The 23,545-nt window shown below is 36.5% G+C and overlaps 1 protein-coding gene and 1 long non-coding RNA gene across 2 annotated transcripts; one reads left to right on the top strand and one right to left on the bottom strand.

Annotated features, from left to right (window-relative positions):
* The first annotated feature begins 1,585 nt into the window (after positions 1–1,585).
* wdfy2 (WD repeat and FYVE domain containing 2) lies at positions 1,586–23,063 on the top strand. The gene is made up of 12 exons (XM_042001022.1): positions 1,586–1,902; positions 3,835–3,902; positions 4,874–4,947; positions 6,982–7,036; positions 8,813–8,963; positions 10,295–10,407; positions 11,563–11,689; positions 13,651–13,756; positions 16,463–16,564; positions 17,595–17,725; positions 17,832–17,940; positions 20,459–23,063. Exons 1-12 carry the CDS (start codon positions 1,766–1,768, stop codon positions 20,486–20,488), a joined length of 1,203 nt encoding a protein of 400 aa, XP_041856956.1. The 5' UTR covers positions 1,586–1,765; the 3' UTR covers positions 20,489–23,063.
* On the bottom strand, positions 14,022–23,221 carry LOC121649903. The gene is made up of 3 exons (XR_006012179.1): positions 23,137–23,221; positions 19,442–19,447; positions 14,022–14,033 (listed from the first exon to the last, which is right to left on the bottom strand). It is a non-coding gene; the product is annotated as an uncharacterized LOC121649903 (long non-coding RNA).
* Between the last annotated feature and the right edge of the window lie 324 nt (positions 23,222–23,545).

The raw sequence follows: 23,545 nt of genomic DNA, 5'->3' as shown, positions 1-23,545 counted from the left end.
TCATTGAAAAAAAGTACTATCCAAACTATGTAAAATGATATGAAAAATAAAATATGTAAGTCCATTACAGTTTAACTCCACCTTTAGTCACTGATCTAAAAAGGTGACTCAAAGTTATTAGACTTTCGTTTTTGACAAAATGCTATTTTTGGCCATTATTCTGAAACGCCGAAACCGGGAATAAATGGAAAGTTCGACAAAAAAAAGCGTCTTGATAAAATTACTTTTTTCTTTTCATGGTTTGCATCGTTCTGTTTGTTGATGTCCATACAATACTGAAAACACCCTACGTCGATGATAACAATTTGATTAACAATCATTCATACGTCAAAACTCTGCATTGTCTGTTAGAACTTTATTTTGAAAAGAAAATTACAGGAAGTGTAATATTTCAACAAAAGGGAAACTTGCTTACTGCCTTAAATGAGTTTTGAAATTTGTCAAGTTCCCTAGAATGAGCGAACATAGACTGAAGAACTATACTACAGCGTTTTAAAGCAAGTTTTTCTCTTTTTAGTGATGCCAATTTACTAAGTTTAACGAAGTGTAGCCGCTTGTACAAAGTGATCCAATGATCTGTCAGCAATGCTTAAAATGAGTAGAAGATAAGTTTATTAATATATTGATTCATTTCACATTACATCACAGTAAATAAATGAATCAATAATCTATTCCGTTTGTCATGTTTCTATTTAATGTTATGGCATTGTAAAACTTTTTCATATCAGATAGTCCTTAAAATGAATGACTGTAAATTTGATTATGCACCAGTTATTTGGTTATCTTCCAAATCAAGGTCGAATGGAAGAAGGAAGGACAATTTTTCCATTACAGGGCTACACTAAAAGTATTCTTGTCAGTCTCTTATAGATTATTATTAATTCATACCACATTAACAACATGCAGTCAATTTAGTTTGCTTCACATAGTCACATGAAATAAATAGATATTGACTGTGTTGGCCGTAGAAATGGGTTTGGCCCTGGTGTCCTTTTATGTGGATTACGTGGCAAAGGATAAACAGCGACATTAAAGAGTGCTCTGTCATATTTAGCTGAGCACATGGTTTGAACATATTCATAAAGATTCTCAGGAAAGATTCACTACTCCTTCTCAGGAAGGAATCACTACTTACTCGTGTCCCAAATATGATGGGCATCGGATTTTTGACTTCATAAGTACAGACACAGGACAGCTATAGAAACTTTAGCAACAGGCAGGATTCGAGATGCAGGCTGTGCAAAGAGGTCTCTGAGACAGTCCAGTACATAGGAGCAGGATGTAAGATGCAGACAAATACGGCATACATGGATCGTGTGGGACTTAGCTGTGTGGACTCAGGAAGAGGGTGCGTATAGAGTTTATTTAAATATATGAATGTATACGCGTGAGACAGACATATTTTGAACCAACAGAAAATGTTATTACCATTTTAACCCGCTTTAAGAAAACAACAACAAAAACAACAGGTAAAAAAAACAAACATGTGGTTCAGAATTAATACTTTAATTTTGAAAATACAGCACCGAACGTATAGCGGAAGTTTAATTTTGCTGAGAGGAAGTTTTTTTTTTGTGTGCGCGCGCGTGTACACGACCGTAGGCGCCGTGTGTACATGTGCCGTCAGCTGACAACCTCTGACCGCAGTCACAACACCGTGAACAGCTCTAGCTAGCAGCTTCCAAACGAAGCTCAGCCGTCGGACGCAGTGGGTGATGTTTCTCGGAGCCAGCAACGTAGACAGAGGTTTGTGCACCACCAGCTCATGGCGGCCGAAGTCCAGCCGAAGCCCCAGGCTCGGAAGCCATGCCTGCTTAGCAAAATCGAAGCTTTCCAGGAGGTCGTGAGCACGGCGGTTATCATTCCTAAAGAAGACGGCGTTATAAGCGTGTCTGAGGACAGGTAAGCTGTATGCTGCACGATGGCTGTAGCTCCTCACCTTTCATACTCATCTCCGTTTAGAACCCTCACTTACGTCCTTTCACCTTTATAGCATCTCCATTCCGTGGCATCTATTGAATTTACTAATATTTTTAAAATATATGTCAGATGTGCAGATATAGTTCAGTGGTTCCCTTTTTTTTCTTTCCCCCCTTCATTTTTAAACACAAATGTCAGCTGACATAGTCACAGCTTTACACATCAGTTTAGGGCTGTAACTCGGACTATCTGCGTTTTATAACAGACCAGGTAAATTACCGTCAATAACAACGTAGTTTCAGTCATGGTCGCCTTTAAAAGCGGTAACGTTTGGTAGCCATAGCTAAAATGAAAATATAACAGTGTCCTCTATGCTGCATGGTATATTGGTGCGTTTGAGTGTTAATAGCTCAACTACTTATATATTTTTTGGAGCTATGTGTGGGTCTTCTCGATTGCCAAGAGCGTGTAATCTCTGCAATCAACCCACTGACATTTGCAGGTGCTTGAGGGGGAAATTAGACTGTATGTGTAAGGTGGTTTGTTCTATAATGCCTTCATAACTCTGTTAAATCTGAATTGATTTGAAATAAATAAACACGTGTTGTGACTACTTAAAGCTACGGTTCGTTATAAAACAATGTGAATTCTGTAAATATTTTTTCTGTGTAAAATGACTTTCATTTAGTCTATACTAGTCTTTTTTAGATAAAGATGACAAGTTTATCAGTGCAATATATTTCTGCAAAGACAACTATGTGGGTAGTAATAAAAAGCAGTAAGAAAGTGGAGAAATAAATCTCTGGAAGCATATATCTATATTTTTATAAGTCAAATTGGTTGATATCAGCAGTTTTCTTTGTCAGCTGTATATCATTATTAATCCCCAAAGGGAGGAAATTCGGTTGAAACAGCTTGGGCTGATATACCACCTAAAAACCTTTAGAATGTCTTCTGAGTAAGATTTACTGCCATTTAAATAAAGAATGATACACAGAATAGGAAGCCTTGTTTGGATACATGTTATTCATTATGCAGATCCAGATAATTATTCATTAACTAGCTTAACCAGCTCACACTTATTTCCTGAAACACTTAGACCAGATTCTAGTTACATTATTTCAGATTTCAGTTAGTGCAATTCATTATATTTTCTATTATAGGTATTTTAGTTGCAGTGTCAGTTTTGTTTGAAAATAAAGATATTCTCAGAAAAATGTTTGAAATTATACAAGCAGTTATCTAACTGTTCAGTTTAACATATGTTTGTATTAAAACCAGTTCTTAAATACAACAAACATGTAATGGGCTGCATGTGATATAAATGTTATTACCTGAGGGAGTGTATAAAGCTCAGACAAGCCCATTTCCCCCAGCCATTCTTTTCTGACTATTATAGATGGCCACATGTTGATTCTTGATACCTCTCCAGCCTCAGTGAAATGCAAGGATGGCTGGGCAAAGATACATTAGCACAGATAAGAAAATAGATATTTAAGTGAAGTGACTGGTGTTAAAGAAGTTATTAGCAAATAATAAAATGGAGATTGGAAAAAATACTAATATATCCTGTTATTAAATTTAAACTGGAATTGTGTGAATTGTGCCTAAGATTCATAGTTAATAAGGTTAGTTAATGATACTGTATCTTTGTGGGATTTGGAGACTTTTAAGAAGTTTTGTATGTGATTGACAACCCTGTTCGGACTGGTTCTATGGTTGTGAAATCTTTAGAACATCACATGCTTTCTCCTATTCTTAGAAACTGCAGTGATATAAAACAGGAGTTCACTTCTTGTAACGTTGGGAAGTTTGTTGGTTTCACCTAAAGCCCAGAGTGAATAGGCTAGTTAAAAAGTATTGACCTCTGCTTAGATGTCACAAGGGCTAAACTATTATGGTTTTACTCCACAGAACGATTCGGGTATGGCTGAAGAGAGACAGTGGTCAGTACTGGCCCAGTGTCTATCATACAATGTCATGTAAGTACTCCAGTTTTTTTTCTTCTTTTTTTTACATTGTATTCACATCTTTTTCTTTATATTAGTAGTTCTAATTGTGTGTCTGTCCTGTAAATAAACTTAATGAGATGCTTGTAATGAATCACACAGACCCCTGTTCTCAGACTAACATGAATGTTTGCAGAAAACATCCTCTTTGGCATGAGATCTTATTCCTGTCAGTGCTGTGATGCTTTTGTCTGTGACGGTTTGTCCTTGTTTTTCTCCAGTTTTGTAACTGAAGGAAATCCCATGCTATGATCAGCAAGTTCTGTCACTGACAACAGCAGAACATTAGAGTTACTAAAGAGAAAATAAATGTCCACCGGTGGCAAAGTGATCGCTCTAATACTCCCAACAGGCTCTTAAAATGATGCCAAATTTAGTAAAGTTCAGGTAGAATTTAGTGACTGCTTAACAGAGTTTTGATACAGTTGTTTCTGTTTTTTTCACCCATGTTTTAAGACCTATATATATATCTTTATTTTTCTTATCAATCTTTTCATGTTTGTTGTGCTTTATGGAAACTTTCAACGAAGGTCAGATTGTTGGATCTTCGGGGCCATTTTTTTCTTTCAGGACAACAGCTGCTACATTCCAGAAAGAAAGCACACTTCTAACTAAACTATCTGTAACATGCATTTTGGAGTTATGTGAAATGAACTAAAAAGGCTTTTGACAGTGAGGAAATTTTTTTTATTTTATCAGTGGGTGGAGTTTCCTTAGTTTGTTGCTCAGTCAAATGATGAAGGGTGTCAGATGCAGTAAAAAAAAAATCTAATAATGACATCTGCTTTAGTACTTAACTGCTCTCTCCATGGTTAAGAATTTAGACTCTGCTGCATCCTGATTTATTTCTTGTTAGTTCTCTGCTAGTTCTCCCATTTGTCCTTAAAATTTAGCACATATAGAGACAGTGTTCATTATTATTATTATTGTCTTTTTGTCTCCAGCGTCATGCACCTGTATGTCCTTTAATCCAGAGACCAGGCGGTTGTCTGTGGGGATGGACACTGGAAGTATCTGTGTAAGTCCAGCAGCAATCCTTCTGGTCTTTCTTTCCTTCCTCCCCTGAGCTGTCAGTCAGCAGAGTGTTGTCTGCTTGTTTCAGTGTCAATACCCTGAAGGAGAGAAGTCATTCCTGAAGAGGGTGTGTTACTAAGGGGGGTTAGTGGTTTAATGAGTTCTGTTGAATTGAAAGTCAACAGTTTTTTAGAGTCACATAGCTGACTTTCCTGACTAGATCACTGTGGTAACTCAAGGTGAATACATTGCTTGCTCTATAGCAGTTAATGATCATAAATTTAGATCAAATATTGTAAACGAAAAAAAACAAAAAAAAAACAGTATCATTTCACTGGTTTTCATCCTGATAATCTCCCAGACAGCAATCAAACTAAGAATAACCTTTAAACAGCATCTCTTAGAAATACCTGAAGTTTATGTCTGATTCTAACAAGACTGAAAGGGGTCAATTGATAATGAATAAATGTTGAATTTGTAGAATTACTGACAGAAAATTAATAATTTAACCGTGAGCAGTGTACCACATATAGCTTTTGATTTAATCACTAAACTAAGCCGCGATACAATGTTGATTCAAAGACATATTTTCAGCATTTATTATTTAAGATATTCCGCCAGACATGGATTATAATCCCATCTAAAAAGCAGGCCTTTTGTCAGAGTTGAATGAATTATTGCAGTGAAAGTTATGGCATAACATAATATTGGTAGAGTGTGGTGTTACCATGGCAACCATGCTTTGAGTTGGTGAGCCAAAATTTTCTATTTATGTATTTAGTATTAAGTCTTAATTTTCTAACTAGTTTGTTTTGATTTTGATATCAGACATAACCCATATTAGAAAATGATTTAATCTAATTCATATACAAGTAGAAAATCAATCTTGCTTGGATTTAGTTAATGTCTTAACCTGATTTTCTGTTATTGCAGGCCACTTTTGGAGCTAAATGCTCTTCTTATCACGTTAGTTATTTACTTAATTTCCATATTTAACTTATCCTGTCAGAATTTCTTTTAATTGGAGCAACTTTGTTGTTGTTTTTATTTTTTTTAAAGCCACCATTGTACCTGTTATCTCTGTGAAGATGTTTAGGTTTTGTCAAGCTAGCAAATGCAAAGAAAGTCTGGCTGTGTTTAACTTGCTTTGTGGTCAGTAGACTGTATTTTTGTTGGAATGTTGTCAGGAAAATTGTATAATATTAATGCAGTGATCAGCTATTTAAAATGTTAGTGCTTTCTCTGTTTGGACAAGTGTTACAGAATGATTAGTTTCTGAGGGCTGCAGAACTTTGTCCAACAATGTCAGACTCATTCTTACTTCCGAGAGGACAAACCTTCCAGAATAGAATGGAATAGAATAGAATAGAAAAATAGTCTTTCTCTGCAGCACAAGTATAAGTGCAGTCTTAATCTTTTCCAAGATGCAGCAGTGTTTCTGTCCAGACTTTGTTTTGCCTTCAAAGTTCACCAGGGGAGGCGTTTGTTTTTGAACAAGACAGCTAAACAGAAAGTCAACCTGTGACTCAACAGTACGTTTTAGTATTTAATCTGAGAACCAACTTGAAAGTCCAAGTTCCCACAGTATTTTAATAAGGGAGCTGACCTCAGTGGAAATGTTAGATCAGGACCTCCTGTTTTAGCTCACTGGTCCATGACCAGGCCTGCAGGTTCTGTACTTAAGTTATTTGGATTTATGCTTTTATTAAGTAGTATGTCTGTGTAAGAAGATTTTGTTCCAAACGAAAGGCTTATATGTCCTGTACTGTCAAAAAACCTGAAGCACTTTCAAGGGTTAACAAGATGAGGGGAAATGCTTCATAAATAGAAACCATTTACCATTTATTTAATGGAGTTGGTATTAAGCAATTAATTAAAAGCAGCGTCAGAAGAAGAACAAGAATATGTGAAACACTTGATAGAAATGCTGATTTTCAAGCTGAAATATTAAAACTTTAACACTGTTTATTATTGGAGATGTGTTTTTCACTGACTGCTGTCAATGTAAATAAGCATTTATCTGCTTCCTGTCTTTCAGGAGTTCATCCTGTCAGAAGATTATAACAAGATGACCCCAGCACTCACTTACCAGGGTGAGACAGGGAGTGTTAGAGTCTCGGTTAATACCACATTTCTAGAAGTGAGCCAGAAATTCCTCAAAAAGTGTAAATAAACAACTCCCTCACTTTAATACAAGTCCTCTCTTCACCTGAATGATCCCTAAAAGATTACAGCTTCCACCAGGCCAACATCCTTCCACTTCTTGGCTTCGTATCACCATTATTATTGGCATTCTTAATGTGTTTTATACACTGTTACGCAGCGAGTTTCAGGACGTTTCACAGCTGATAAATTCAGTTAGGCTCTGTTTGCTTTAGGCCCTGAAAACCCTGCAGCATGAGGGTGTTTGCTTTCTGGCTCTGTTCATAATTTATTTCTGTTTGTGGAGTATAATTCACTTGAGAATAAGGAGACTAGAGCACCACTGATCCATCAATACACATTTAATTATACTGCATACGTTTACTGGTAGGGAGCACATAACAATGGATGACTGATTCTTTAAGATCCCATTTTAAGTTTATTCACATTATTTTGGGGTCTGCTATAAAAGGCATGCATTATTAGATATTTAGAAAACTGTACTAAAATGTTGGTTGTGGTGAGATAAAATGGAGAACACATTGGGTAACAAACAAAACAACCCAAAATTTCAACTGTATACATTCAAAATTGAGCAGGAGCCATTATAATATCTTACAGAACCTAATTAACAGTTTCATTAGAAACTGCTGGGTTGTTCGTTTTGCTTGTGTGGGAAGACTCTTGTTTTTTGTCATTGCAGCCAACAACAGAATAACTGGCATGCCTTGGTCCTGACATATCTAAAGTAAAGTTAGCAGAGGTGGCTCGAGCAAATAAATGAAAATATCTGACACATAGTCAGCCACTCTTTTTTTTCTGTTTGGGGGAAAACGTGAACTGTGTTCACTAGAAGGGAAGTTTGAAAATTGTACACTCATGCAAAGCCTGAACTGCCAATGAAGCATTTCAGACAGTTTATTGAATGTGTTTGTTGTAGAAGGGAAGTGCTTTTTTTAAAATCTTTGCATAAGTCTTCCACACACAGATTATGGTTATTGTATGCTGAAGAAGCAGGACAAACCCTCAAGCATGCCTCAAGAATGCAGAGCAAAGCTGATATTTGACCTTCGTGTTGTAAGTGAAGGCTTGTTCCACAGGTCTCGGTATGACATGTGGCTGTGAAATTGTAGTCTCTAAATATGTGTAGTAGTATGAAACAGCAACTTCCTCTTTATCCACTGCAGAATTAGCCACTTCAGTGGTTATCAAGTCATCCAATACACTGCCACTCACTGTAGAATGAATAAACGCATTATAATAATACACATGCTGTAATTACCAAGTGCTCCTCAGTGATAAACAAGAAAAGGAAATTATACAGCTGTATTATTCTAGGATATTCATAAAACAGAAACATGAAAACATATTAGATTTTTTTTGTAGAATAGATGAAAATAAGTTAAATAAGTAAAACATGATTAAGAAATAAAGCATCACTACATGTCTGTAGAAGTAAAATATTTTATGTGAAAAACATGTGGCACAATTTTTTTAATTCATGCATGAAAGGATGAAAAAAGGCCGTGGTCTCACCCATGAATCTAAATAGGGACTTCCTTGTTCAGCTTTCAAAACAAGGTGGTAAATAATGCATTCTTGTATTATTCTGTAAATTTTTGTATATTTATTACATTATTTCACCCTTATGCCTTTTATTTCTGGGTAGACTCTCATGCTGACTGAACCTTGTGTTCTTAACTTTTGCTTGTTTTGTATTTGTGCAGCTCACCAGGGCAAAGTCACAGTAGTTCTGTTTGTGTTGGAGATGGAGTGGCTATTGAGCACCGGCCAGGACAAAAACTTCACCTGGCACTGTTCAGAGAGCGGCCAGCAGCTCGGGACATATCGGACTGCAGCCTGGGTTTCAGGACTACAGTATCCTTTTATGTTCACCCTTCCATCTGCTCTGTTTTCTTCTTTCTGTGGTCTTGATAGCATGGCTGCAAGCCTCCATGCTTACATGGAGTGCAGTGGCTGCGAGTAGCAAGCGATGAGCCATCTGAGCTGCATCAGATTTTAAAAAAATCTCTGACTTTTATTATTACAATGCAGTCTATTTTAAGGCTATGGCAACTTAAGAAAGTGCTATTGAGATTAGCTTCCAGTGAGTTTGTACTAATGGGAAGGACTAACAATAGGCATCAGTCATGCTGTTGTCAAGGAAACAGCCTGAGTAGGTTTCTGTAATGGGCAGATAAAAGCCTGTGAGGGCTCAGCAGCGACACTGATCCATACCAATGAGCTGCCATGAGGTCATCAGAGTGATGGTATCCTGTCAGACTCAACTAGTAGTAGTTCATGGTTTTTTGTTCATTCGCTGTAGATGTGATGATGAGTTACCTCTCTATACCAGTTAAAAGTCAAAAAGCCATCATTGAGTGAATGTAGCCTCACTTCACTGATTGTTATACAGCTACTGTTGTTTCAACAAAAGCCATAACCAGCGCATATATGAAACCCCCAGATGATCAAATCTAAACAGATTTGAACCATGAGCAATGCGTTGTCAAACCAAGGGGTGCTTCAGAACTAAGGCTGAAATAACCAGATCCATTTTGAGAGCTTTCTTGCTGTTAAAAATGTGATGTGCCAAATTAGTAAGAGGCAGTGGGAAAAAAGATTCTTAGATCATGTGATTTAATCCAAAGAACACAGGGTATTCTATCATGCTCTCGGGTTTATTGTTATTGTAGTCAGTTTCTGTTTTTTGTGTAATGTTTAACATTTCTTGGTGCAATGTACAAGTTTCCTCATCTGAATTTATGAAATTCTGCTCTTTTTTTTACTTTTTTTTAAAAGAAGGATTAAAATTTAATGGAATAGTAGTTTTATCATCTGTTCAGTTTTCTTTTTTTCCCCTTCATGCAGACATGTTGTAAAGATTGTAGTCTGCAGTGACTTAACCAGGTCAGAGGCCAGTTCTGACTTCAGCCAATGAAAGACTGTATCTGAGAGTCGTCCACTTAAATGATTCCACTGCTGTCTTTTTACATATATTACACGCAGTAATTCACACACTGTTAAATCCGTTTAGTGCTGGGTTTTATTGAGCAATGAAAATTGAAACTTGTTTTTTTTTTTTTATATTGAAGGACAGTTTGATTTCACTGAATAGTAACAGATAAGCCTCTGGACAAGTACATGAATGCATCAGTTTTCCTGCAGGAGATGGTCTCTGCTTTTCTTCGCCCTTAACCTTAAACCAGGTTTGATGTGGAGACAAGACACGCCTTTGTAGGGGACCAGTCTGGTCAGGTGACCATCCTAAAGCTGGAGCAGGACAGCTGCAGCCTGGTTACCACCTTCAAAGGACACACCGGTACACTACACGCACACTATGTACACACTAGAGCTGATATGAAAAATCAATTAGTTTATTAAAATCTTGGCATTTAGACAAGTTTTTTTTTTTTTCCAATTTTTAAACCAGAAAATATTCTGTTATTAGCAGATTGTAATAAATATAGCTGTTAGCTTAAGCCCTGGCGCATTGATGAAGCTCTTATTTCTTACAGCCTCTTGATGCTACAATATAATAAATATCTGACATCAGTTTTCTTCCAAAACTGTCTTCAAAATATATAAATAATTGATTACCCTGGTTGCAATCCAGAAACATTTTGCAATTATTAGTATGGAGGATGAATGAGCATTTCATGAACTGCTTGTTTCTTCCTATAATATGAAATAGAGAGAAGCTGTTACTAAATGCAAATCACAGAAACAGATCTTTCTAATTACTGATCATGAACTTTGCTTTTTCTAAAAAGTGGTTTTAGAAAATAGCCCAGCTGCACAAAATTAAAGTTCCTAGTGAAATGCCCTTTTACATAGCTATATGAAATTAATAACAGCTTTTCCTTGGGGGGCAATTAAATCTGTTTGCTTTAATTATTTAGGTTTTAGAGGAATCTCATAAACCACCAGACATTAAATTATAACTGCTTAAAATTCATATTCTGCCTCACTCTTGTTAACCAATGTCAACAGCTGATGTCTTAGGCAGGGTGAAGATTTGTTGAGACAGTTCAGAATTAACTTTAGCAGCTGTATGTCTCCAGTCATCTTTAATGTTCAAGGAAATCTGGAAGTTGTCATTGTGGAATCAACATTAATTAAAGAGCTCATAAAAATGTCTTTGCAACTTGATTATTTGAGTTGGAGGATAAGGAATTAGTTGATGAGTTCAGGGTCAAATTCAAAGCCTAAAGTGGCAAAATTAAAATTCATAAGAAAATCCTAAAGTGGCTTTGGGTTGGACCTTTTTTTCTGGTATTAAGTTGAAAAAAATCAGTGAAAAAATAAGATATTTTGGCTCCACACACAATATATCTGGCACTAAAAGAAACTGGCCTGATAAGCTCTAAAACATGATAGCCCCAGGTTACACCAGCTCAGATCCTAGATGAATCCGTTGGAAGGACATGATTAGATGTCATTACCATATTTGTCTCTGTGTTGTGCTTTTTACCAGGCAATGTGACGGCACTATGTTGGGACCCGGTCCAGAGGGTACTATTTTCTGGCAGCTCGGATCACTCCATCATCATGTGGGACATCGGAGGACGCAAAGGCACTGCTATCGAACTGCAAGGACACAAGTAAGAATCACACTAAGCATGTTTACATGACACCAGGGAAACTAGAGTTGGGAACGTTCTGACCCAATATCGGTATTGGGCTCCGATACTGACATGATTCATAGATCAGATATCGGGCTGAATTCCCCGATCCTACCTCACCGATCCAAGGAGGGACCTTTCTGGTCCCGTGTTTACAAATTATAAGTATTATGCAGGTTTAAGCCAAACAAAATATGATGACGCAAAGTCAGATCATGAAATATATCAATTAGTACTCGTATGTGAATATAAATGATTATAGAGGATTTTGATTATGTCAGTTTCCAGTTTAGATGCAGCGTTATTGTATAACTGAACCAAAGCTGATGAGAAATGAGCCTCCTTTGCTAACTTAGCATGTCACTAATTTGTATGTATTTTAGTCTGGAAAACATAATAAAGCAAGATGGTAACCTGAAATATGTTTGGGGCCAAGGGTTCCAGGGTAAAGCTGTTCATCTTAGAAGGGAAGAGAAAATAGTGCAACAGGCACTCCTGAAATGTTCCAGCGGAGCGGTCAATTTCCAGCAGACAACATGAAAACTAACGGGATTAGTCTACAGAAAAGTTGCTCCAATTTATCGTTCTGGTCTATCAGTGTCTATCTGTCAAGGATTATTCTAGAAAAGTCCACTAGCTACAATACTGTAACCATGTGGAGCATTTAAAACGTTCACAAGTTCAGTTTGTAGGCGCTTCAGACTGATCTAAAAGTTTTGCAAATCGGCTTCATGGCCAGATTGAATAGTAGCCTCTATGATCAGAAGTCCTCTTCAGCTGAAACAAGCCCTCTGTGCCGATACTGCAGACCACAATCTGTCTGCAATGTCAGACTATCTAATGTTCCCAGATTATTCGCATAGGTCCTGCTTTCCTTTTAACACAAAAGCAGTTGTTACTGCTAGATTAAAACTACCTCTGTTGTTACTGAACACGTGAAGCTACTATTGACCTTGTCTTTGATTTACTTTTAAATTGGATTAATTTAGTTTATCACTTGCTCCCTTATTAGGAGCCTAATAAAACCTTAAACAATAATAACAACAGCAATAATGACAATAATTACAAAAAAGTTCACATGAACTGATTTGGTATCAGCAGATATCCAAATTTTGGATATGGAAATCAGATCAGAATCCCTAAAGAGCGGATTGGTGCATCTCTAAGAGAAAAAAAAAAGAAAAATCTCACTATGACTTAAACTGCATATAGCCATGTTAGTCCAGTATGTTGGTCTAACGCATACAGATAATGTGGTCGGAAATTAATTTACTCCTGCATGTAAACACTTAGTAGACTCCAAAAGGTGCAGATGCTTCAAAATGAAGTATTTTTTGCATCTTCTTATAAAAATAGCACAGCGCCAAATTACCAATACAGTTCCTGTTATTTATATATTTTTCTTTTGTCAGCTTAAAGCATTCCCAGACTGTCACTCTGCTCTAATAAAATATAGATTTTATTACCAAGGCACCACCTGACAAAAATCAACACCCAAGTCACTTAAAGACATCTGTGCCGTGAATTCAACTGTACTTACATGTATGATGATGTTCCATCGAGAAAGTATATATTAGTATATATTAAATGTTTTCTGACACTGTCCAGACCATCATGATACCAGTTAATATCTTTATTCCCCTTCCATGCTTGTATACTTGGACAAAGATAATGGTCCAATTAGATGACCAGGTTGAATCTAACTGTAACCCATCTCATCAACATATGTAGCCATGGTGACTGTGATATTTGAACGGACAGATATTATATCCTCACTTGTTCAATGTTGATGCTTTATCCTGGGTTCCCTTAATGTAACTGAATTGATACTTAAGTACTTTAGCTTGTTTTTGTTGGTTTGCTATTGATTGTAATTGTGCTGTTCATAAAAAATGTATATTAAATTTTCATTTGAGTTTGTGCATGTACATTGTCCACAGTGACAAGGTTCAGGGTTTGTGCTACGCCTCTCACACCCGCCAGCTCATCTCCTGCAGCTCAGATGGAAGCATTGTCATCTGGAACATGGATGTAACACGACAAGAGGTGAGCGAGAGCCGATGAGGCAGCAGCTTGATGAAGAGTGACGTCAGTCCAACACAAATTGTGAGCAGTAACAAGGTGTAAAGAAAGTCTGGAAAATCACAGGGGTGGGCTTTGTATTTTCCTGGCTATTTGCAGAGGAGCACACACACAGATCTGTTAAATCACTGATGTTTAATCTTCCAGAGAACGAGTTTATCCATGAGAGGTCACCTGATTAGCTGAGCTTTCTTTGATTTTCTGTCTTACAAACACATTTAAATCTATTTTCATCATTTTCCTCTGCTCCCTGCTGGTCTTTACAGCCATTTGGGACTAAATTGCTTCTTTATTTAATCAGAGCCATTCTTATTCTGCCCCAACATTGTCCTGTTGCGCCACAGTTTTTGGCCCAAACACTCATCTCAACTCCATTTTCTGAACCATTGCTTCTCTTGAAGCTGAGATCTCACAAGGCAAGCTTTAAAATGACATCAGTAGGCTGCTGTTGTTTGACAAAGAATCACTTACTGCTACAATACCAGACATTTCTATGTGCCTTTGCTTCAGCAACAGAAATATGAAGAACAGAGGGAACAGGTGGTTTTTATTTATTTCCTCAGGAACTCAAAATGTTAAAGCTCATCAAAATATGTAGTGTACTGTGTCTGCCACTTGTTTACAAATAAAAGAATAATAAAGAAAACAAATATGTGGTTTTGCAGTCAAAATAAAGACATGAAGGGAAACTTTCGTAAAAATGAAACATTTAAAACCAAAGTTAAGTGTTTACATAGTTTTATTGGCACCGTACCACCTTCGTGTTTGTGATTGATTGATTGATTTTTTTCACACAATAAAAAATATATATTTTTATTGTATACACGTGTACATTCAAACACACCCAAACATGTGACGGTGTGTGGCAGCAACCCAGTCAGGCTTATGCTAAAAGCCACACTCCAAGACAGTTTTCCTTTACAGCTCACTTTGAGAAACAAACAATCGAAATCCGAAACAAAAATCACATTTGCTCAAAAAACATGTATAATAAATAATTTGGTCACAAAATTACAAACTAAATCTTCCTTATAACTTTTTAATGAACAAACTGATTCTATCAAGTATTCTCAGTCCCAAACCAATCCATTCTTCATCAAATTTACTTTTTATAACCTACTATCCTAAATATAATATTTTAAAATTATAATTTATAATTTGCAAGCAAAATCATTTTAAGGTTTTTTTTTGTTATTTGATATTGATGACGACTACATATAGTTTCCATATTCATTCCATAATTTAGCTTCATAATTTTTTCTAGAGTCATAACTATTCATAAACACATACTGTTTTCTGTCGTTAACGTAATTGAATAACCATTTATAAACAACTCCATGAAAACCATATCTATATAATTTATTTAACACCGTGATGCACCGTGTCAAAAGTTTTTGACAGATCTATAAACACACCTATTGTGTATTCATTATTGTTTAAAGCTGTGTAAATTCGATCAGTAAGAGCCATATACGTTGAAAAGTTCTTTCTGAATCCATACTGATAATGATAAATGGATCTTGGCTAAGAACAAATCCTACAACACTCAGGAGTACTCTTACGAACATCTGAAAGCCGATACGTTCCAGCAGAACCAGGTTTGTCTTGTTTTCTGCTGTTCTGTTCATTAAAATACAATAATTAAACTACATTAATGTTTTTGTCAGATTTTTAAATAACTTTTTGTAAAGTACAAAGCATCTTGCCATTTAAAATAAATACCAGTATTGCAGATCTAAATGTTATATTTTCCCTCAAGAGAAAATTAAGCTTTTTTTTTTTTATACATTTAATTCATTCAAGAACAAGTCACATTTAAGACGGATCTATCAGTGCAAAAGACTGCACACATACCAGATCCGTTCCCTCAGCCGCTAGAATATCCCTCCATAAATGTCCAAGTCACCTGTGACGTCCAGATCCACCTGCTGAGTGTGGTCTTTCATAATTACAATTTACCTCAACAGTGTGTTTTTGTTATAATAACTTTTATTAAGATTATTTCCTGGTTAATGACACCTATCAGACTCATCTGGAGGATTCATCAGATTCACCACTCGTTCCGTAGGCAAACCGCTTCTTAAAATGATGCCACAGCTAGTAGAAATTGGCTTTACAAACTATATACGGTGACGTTTACCTGTGCAAAGTAGAGCCGGCTGGTCCATCATTTTGGCTTACGAGAGATTGGTATTCACCAATCCAAGAAGAAAGATAAGAACAATTCTGCAGTCTACAAACATGACGGAGGGTTTTCATTAAAAAAAAACATTACAAGTACAACTTAGAAACACATTTAAGAACATTCGTAAGAAGATATTGGTGAACGAGGCCCATTGTCTTTTCCAACAATTCTGTACATTTGTTGGGTCAGCGAAAGTTTAGGGTTTAGTTTTATATGAGGACAAACCCACAATTAATATATACAGTATAATAAGACAGTCTTTTATTTATTTAGAAAAGAAGTCAGAAGAAAACTGATAATAGTATAACCCAAACAAATTAAGCATGTGAAATATGTAAATACATAATAAATAGTGCAAAATAAGGAAAGCCAAATAAAAAGTGACTGATATATTGATGTCCCCAAAATCTGATGGATTTAAAATATTGTTTTTTTGGGTAATTTTAACAATGAAATGTAAAATTTTGAACTTTGTCTGTGCACAGACCCCAGAATGGCTGGACAGTGATTCCTGTCAGAAATGTGAGCAACCTTTCTTCTGGAACTTCAAACAAATGTGGGACAGTAAGAAGATCGGCCTGCGACAGGTACTTTACAAACCTGCTTTTTTTTGTTTTGTTTTGTTTTGTTTTTTTCTTCTTCATGACACTTGTTTATGAAATCTTTCCTAATGTACATCAGCAGAGACAAAAATTACTGCCACAGCCTCTCTGCTGTTACAAACCCTGAATTACTCTCAATGTAGTGATCTCATGCAGTGATCACAGTTTATGAGAAAAGTTTTAGAAATAGTTTGTGTAATCTGGTCAAACATTGTGTAGCAAGAAACAATCACAGGACAATAATGGTGTTTCTGAAGTTGTTTCTGTCTCTCTGAACTTTCTTTGACTCCCTGAAGAAGGCTAGTAAGGTGTATGTGTTGATGAGACTGTATAACTGTGCCCTAACTTGGAGGATTTTTTTTTATTCAAGTTTATGCCTACACGGTCTCAACGACACATCCAGTAAAGATGCTGAATCCAGGAACCTCTCCTACACAATATTTTTTAGTTGGATATAAAAGTTAAGGTGGTATTTTTAGAGTTGTTTCTGTTTCACTGCATTTGGAGACAAAAAGTCCCCTAACATTTGCAACTGTGAATGTAAAAATTCAGTGCAGAATCAGAACATAACTCTGAAGAGGACTGATGGTATTGCATCATATGTTTATTGCTACACACAAACCAGTTTCACAAGATGGTCATTAGTTCTGAGCTGTGGCAACAGATCTCATATTTTGACATTTTTTACTCATTTCATATTGAAATTGGATCTATTTGAAACATATCTGAGAATTTACTTAACAACAGTTGCTAAGATTTTTATCCCAGATACACCCCTGCCCTCTAACATTGTGTGTCTGAATCTGTATACCTAAAATGTGCATAATTCATTACCGATTACTTTGGTTGGGTCATGCGGACCCAGGTTCATCTCCCTCCAGCTGATGTGCTGTCTGATTAAAAGAATGACTCAACTTTTCTTATTTGATGTATTTTAAAAATTGTGCTTCACTTCTTAGAAATGAAACTATTGCTTCTGATGACTGACACATTCAAGCTCCCATGCATTATTCAGCACCACTGCAGGAAATGTGGCCAGGCAGTTTGTGGCAAATGTTCCTCCAAACGTTCCACCATCCCCCTCATGGGCTTTGAGTTTGAGGTGCGCGTGTGCGACAGCTGCCACGAGTCCATCACTGACGAGGAGTGAGTAACAATCAGCCTCTGTTGTTGTCATATACTGACTCTTTGTGCTGTCTGCTTTCTTAACGCTCACGCAATAAAACCATCGCCCTCCCTTTGTGTTTTCCAGTCGAGCGCCCACAGCCACCTTCCACGACAGCAAGCACAACATTGTTTACATGCACTACGAGCCCACCACTGGAAACCTGCTCACCTCTGGCATGGACAAGGTTATCAAGGTCTGGATGGGAACAAGCAGCCTCTGTTATATGCATGGGTCTCACATAAGACATGCAAGCACACAATGACATTCAGTGGGTTCACACATTTGCATAGTGAACTTTTAACTCTGTCAAGAAGGTTAGGTAATTTTTCAACATGTTTTATCTCTCATTTACTGCCATGAAGGCTGCATTATCCTCCAAGGTGGGCCCTGTATTTTATCCTGAGGCTTACAGTGCAGGGATGTTGACTAATTTCTCCTGACAGTAGTCCAGCTTTAAACACCATGACCAAGAAAAGGTTTAATTTCATTGAGCTCTAATGGAAATCTGGAACATAGTGAACATCAATTAATATGGATATTGTGATATAATGGGACTTTTTAACCAGTCTAAAGACATATGCAAACTGAAGATCTAATATTTGTCTTCCACAAAGAATGAACAAATGTCTAAAAATAATCTGTATTTCTAAACCCCCTAAGAGGTACACAGTTTGTATTTTGCTTATTTGTTGTGGGTTCTCCACAAATAGGGAATGACATCCTTAATTTATATTGCCAGTTTTATTTCAAGTGAACTTTACATTAGAATCCAGTTAATTCATTTATTCAAAAACATGACACAAGCAGCATAGTCAATGCAAGAGTGGTAAGTAAGAGCACTTCTTACCACCACCACCAATCTTGCAAGACAAGTTCGAAGACCTGGTTTTCACACATGCTCTGCAGCCCTGATGTGCAAAATGCAACTCAGTGTCCAGTGTCTTGTGTGCCGTTAACATGTGTGTGAGCTTCACTGCACAAACTCTTAAGTGATAATTTTTGATTGCGGGAATGTGTGAAAAGAGCAGGAAACTGTCTGTGGCATTCACAGAATACAAGTTTGCATGCAGACAATGCTGCTGCCTAATCTTGTCTAAACTCCAGTCCTTTATCATTAATAATAATGCATTTAAACTACATATTGATATTGATCAAGCATCAGCCCTCAGGGCTGAAAAGTGAATGCACACTCCCACCATACTGAATCCAAAAATTTCTCTTGTCTTGTAAACTTGTGTTTTTAAGAGCCTTGCATTTGTCATGTGGCCTTCCTCGTCTTGGGTGTGTTGGAGCAAATGCAAATGATGAATCTGACCAAGTATTCTATGCAAGTCCTTTGAGTAGCAACCACAGAATTAACTTGTCACTTATTTGTGGGACTGCATAGCTTTAAGCCGTAATACAGTTTAAATTGGTACGTTATATAAAAATTCACCCCTGTATGTTCATCCCTGCCTGAGATCCTTAGCTTTTGTCAACTTATTTTATTTTAGAAAGTTGGGTATATTAACATGCCTAACTTTAAACTGACACATTTTTTCACTTCTGCTGTCTACTGTACTCAGCTTTAGTCCTACCTACATGTGATGAATGTGTTAATCAATTTTTTTAGCATTATTTTGGGATAGAAAGTTTTTTTATTGGTAATATTATGTTCATAAAAAATTTTTCCACAAGATTCTACACAGTAGTACTAAAAGCTAAAGTAATGCCAAATAAACTTGGTGGTCAAATAGGGAATCTTTTGACATTTTAAATATCAGTTGTCTCAATTTTTCAAAATTTAGAATTAGAAAAATACAGTTAAATAATGTCCTATCCTTAATGTCAACAAGTTCCTCAGATTTCACTGATAAACAGGTGTCATACAAACACTAATGGAAATGTATGCAATGTTTTTGGACACTATTGCCCAAAGGAAGCATTCTTAAGGATAAGAATTAGTTCCCAGCCCAAAACCCTGTGCAACTCCATAAATAGTTCTGGTATGTGTAAAAAACATGTTATTTACATGTACAAATTAGAGATTGCAACTTAGCCTCTGCAATGTGGATGTTCAAAACCTTGGGTTCTCTTGCAGTCTCTGGCTCCAGATACCAAAGAAGGCAAATCTGCAAACTTCACACTTGAAATCAGTGGTTAAAAAAAAGTCATAGACATCACTCTAGCTACAGTCATATTCAGTCTGATACCAAAACAAAAACCATGTTTACTACATGTGTGAAGCAGCAGCTGTCTGGGGTTCATGTGTGAACAAGGTTTATGGTTGAGTCTGAACTCAGACAACTATGATCAACTTAATGCAGACAGTCAAAGTTAGAAATTAACTGGAGAAAAAAGCAGGAGAACATGCTTCTGCTGATATTTCTCTCTGGGTATTTTTAGAGACATCTAAACAAGACAGACAAGCTTTCACTGAGCAAGTGCACAAAAACACTTCTGGGGTGATAATATTCTGTCTGCTATGTAAGAAGGTAGTTTGTCCACACTTTAACTCAAACCTTCCCATTTTAACTCTAGGTTTAAATGTACTAAGCAACTATTTTATATTGCCTTCAGAGGAACTTTATAGTCACTTTGAAATTGAACTGTTTCACCTCTTTGTAAACCAAGTTACACAATCATTCTTCCAGATTATCAACAGAAACATCTGAACAGCCAGTTTATCAGCACAGTCTCTACTTTAAAAATATATTTCATTTTTTCTGCAGTTGTGGGACATGTCTCCTGTGGTCTCCTGAGGACTGTGGACAAGCAGCAATCTGCAGGAATCTCTGGCAAACTGTGACGGTTTCATGGCAGCAGTCGCACTTGGAAGAGAAAAAAGGATGGATCTTCCAACAGTATCAGTGTCATCTGGATAATATTTAACAGTTAATCCACAGTGAATAGTGGTTGTTGCAGATTCACAGCAATGACACTGCAGGCTAGTGAAGTCTGGGAACAGTACAGGCCTTGCTCAACAAGTCAGCAGAGACTTACTGGTGTTTGCTTGTGAAGAGTTCTGTTGTTTGGAGAGTTCTCTGTGAAATACGTTCAGGCGTTTCACTTTGTAAATAGTTACACATGATATTTACTTAATTTCCATGCATTCCTTGCCAATTTCATACTGGAAACTCCTAAAACAGTAACTTTATGACTAGTGGATAACAAACTCCTTTTTTTTCTCGATTACAAGCAGTCACTGTCAAACACTTAATAAGCACATTCTTCACATGAAGAATTGTTTGATTATTGTCCTATCAAATCTGCATCTGCCATCCTGCATTAGCAGCACTTCAGGCCTGCAGATGTAGATGTTAATATTCTACACTTGCAGTTAAAGAAAGAGTTAACACTTGAACCACATGCTTATATTAGTATATTTATTTTCTTTGTGTTATGGTTCACGCTTGATAACTAGTCACTATCACATTGAGCTCCAGGAGGCACAACAAATCTGAGCTTTTCAAGGTTTGTCGCTTTTCAAAATACATTTTTACGGAGTATAGCATTAAATATTTTAGGCATTGAAACCACAAAATATCCCAGATTTTGTTGTTTTTTTTTTGTATGTATGTTGTAATAGTTGCTTGATACATACATACTTGTTAGGTCTGCACCAAATCCACCAGTCAGTTTTACTTCTTTTTATTTTTTATCTCTGTGCAGACCTGGTGAAATATAAAATATGGGGACTGTCATTGACACACTTTGGATTTCAGAAGTGTCACAACTGCAAATGCACTCATCAAATACATCGTTTTTAAGCTAAACATATTAAATATTAATATTATAAAACAAAGAAAAAGGGGAGTTGTCACAGTGGGTGGCTCCAGGGTCAACTCTGAACAAGCCTGCAGATGGTGCTAGTTACAAGGGGATTATTTCATCTACAGTCTGTTCCTGGTTCACATCTCTGTCTGTTCTGAATCATTTTCATGAGGCAACGTGACACACGGGGATTCAAATTATGTCTTTTGGACCTTTTCTTGCTGTTCCCCCACTCATCGACCACTAAAGGGAAGAGTTAGCTTCTTCAAACAAGCAGGGGAATGTTTTTATTTAAAATTAGGCCAAAGGGTTGTGTGAAGAAGCATAAACAGTATCTAATGCAGTTTAAAAGTTGTACTTTTCTGTATACGGATGCCCCTGACTTGTGTGTAATTGTGTGTATGATCACTCTTTTAGAGGTAGCTGATGTATACCTCTTTATTTTAGTAGTTAAATCTCCATGTTTACAAAGACGCTAGACATGTTAGGCTACAATCTGGGAAACTTTAAATGGATCAGAACAAGGACTTCTTTGATTTGTTCTCTGATTGTAGCATCACAAAGCTTCAACATCGTTTCCAAACAAGCAGATGTCCCTCTGTATTACTGTTTTATGTTTGCTCTGGAAAGGAGATTGGAGAGGATGCTGACGAGGAATCTGTTGTGTAATTGTGTGACTGAACCAATCAGACTGCTTCTTGATCTTCAGTTATGTCAGCTTAGGTGCAGTTTTATGAGGTTATTTATCAATGAAATACGGCTCAAGTTTTTCTCACAAGTAAAAATCACATATCATCAAGCTAATCTGCGGTAGCGCACACTCGTTCCAGGACTGAAAAGAAACTAGTTGTGGTTTGAATTGTTACTGTTTTGTTTTTTTTTTACTCTTAATTGTATGCTGACTTTATTGTTGAAGCACTGGAATCAAAGAGCAACACTATCTCATAATTGCTGTAAAGAGAAAATTACTTCTTTAATTATTACATTTGTTTTAATGAAAACCTAACCAAGTCTAATTCAGACATACTTTTAACCCCACTGATTATTTTCCAAAGATCATTTATTTTTATTGCAATGTTACTTTAAAGATTTTGTCCTAACGAAAAATGTAAAAAGTGATCAGCTTTACTATTATTGTTAAGAAGAGTCTGCACTTTCATAGCTTCTCATACATGTCCAACGGCTATTTACTCATAAACAGAAGGTACTCTGTGGTATTCTTTTGCTTTCCAGTTCAAATGCATGGCAAACCAATGTACTGTAACTAATGCAAGACTAATTCTGCCATGTAGTGTTACAAAGAAAAAAACACCCAAAGAACTGAAACTTGTCTGCTTATTGTGCAAGTATACCCATATTTATACAAATTTAGACATAAACAAGCCAATAATGAGTAAAATCTCTTTAGCGTACAAATGTGTGTACAAAATACTTATGGGATTGTCACTTCCTAAATGAAACATGGCTTAAATCAATATGTGGCCAGTAGTTTACGTTTCTGCTCCAGGAAGGAGAACAGGATTTATCATGCGTCTGTTTCCATTGATGCATAAATGACATGCAGTATTGAAAGAAATGAGGTGAGTGACAGTTGAGTAAAACTGTACTGGATCGTAATAGTAACCAATTCATTCACTAGGCCCCTTTGGCCTAGTTTTATACTTTTGCCTTTTCTTTTTTTGTATTGTGTTTAGCAACTCCTGCTTATAGGTTTGAGCTTTTAAAGAATGTGGCTAATAACTAGTTATGTGTTATGTCACTGTTACTGATTGGAGTCACCACAGTAAAGCCAGAGTAAAAGCTGGAACTTGTTTTGGTTGGCAAAATTGGCATTCAAATAGCTTCCCATTGTAAAGATTCCCATTGTAAATAAAACGGTTAGTTGCTCTGATATTTTAGTTTTTATTTCGTGACTCACTCTGAAATCTTGAAAGTTGCCTTTTAGGCACAAGAGACATCAGCAGCTGAAAAGCTGAAACCAGAAGAAGTCTGACCATCTCTTGAATTTGTTACTGTGAAAAATAATTTAGAATTAAACTTGTTTT

The sequence above is a fragment of the Melanotaenia boesemani genome, chromosome 12 (genome assembly GCF_017639745.1).
Source record: "Melanotaenia boesemani isolate fMelBoe1 chromosome 12, fMelBoe1.pri, whole genome shotgun sequence".
NCBI classification, from domain to species: Eukaryota; Metazoa; Chordata; class Actinopteri; order Atheriniformes; family Melanotaeniidae; genus Melanotaenia; species Melanotaenia boesemani.
Note: the sequence above shows the minus strand (reverse complement) of the source record. Positions and strands in the feature narration are given on the sequence as shown.

Coding starts and splice junctions, on each gene's coding strand:
- wdfy2 (XM_042001022.1), top strand. CDS start 1,766: ATGGCGGCCGAAGTCCAGCCGAAGCCCCAGGCTCGGAAGCCATGCCTG. Junction 7,037..8,812: donor CCCAGCACTCACTTACCAGG/GTGAGACAGGGA, acceptor GTATTTGTGCAG/CTCACCAGGGCAAAGTCACA. Junction 17,941..20,458: donor GCATGGACAAGGTTATCAAG/GTCTGGATGGGA, acceptor TTTTTTCTGCAG/TTGTGGGACATGTCTCCTGT.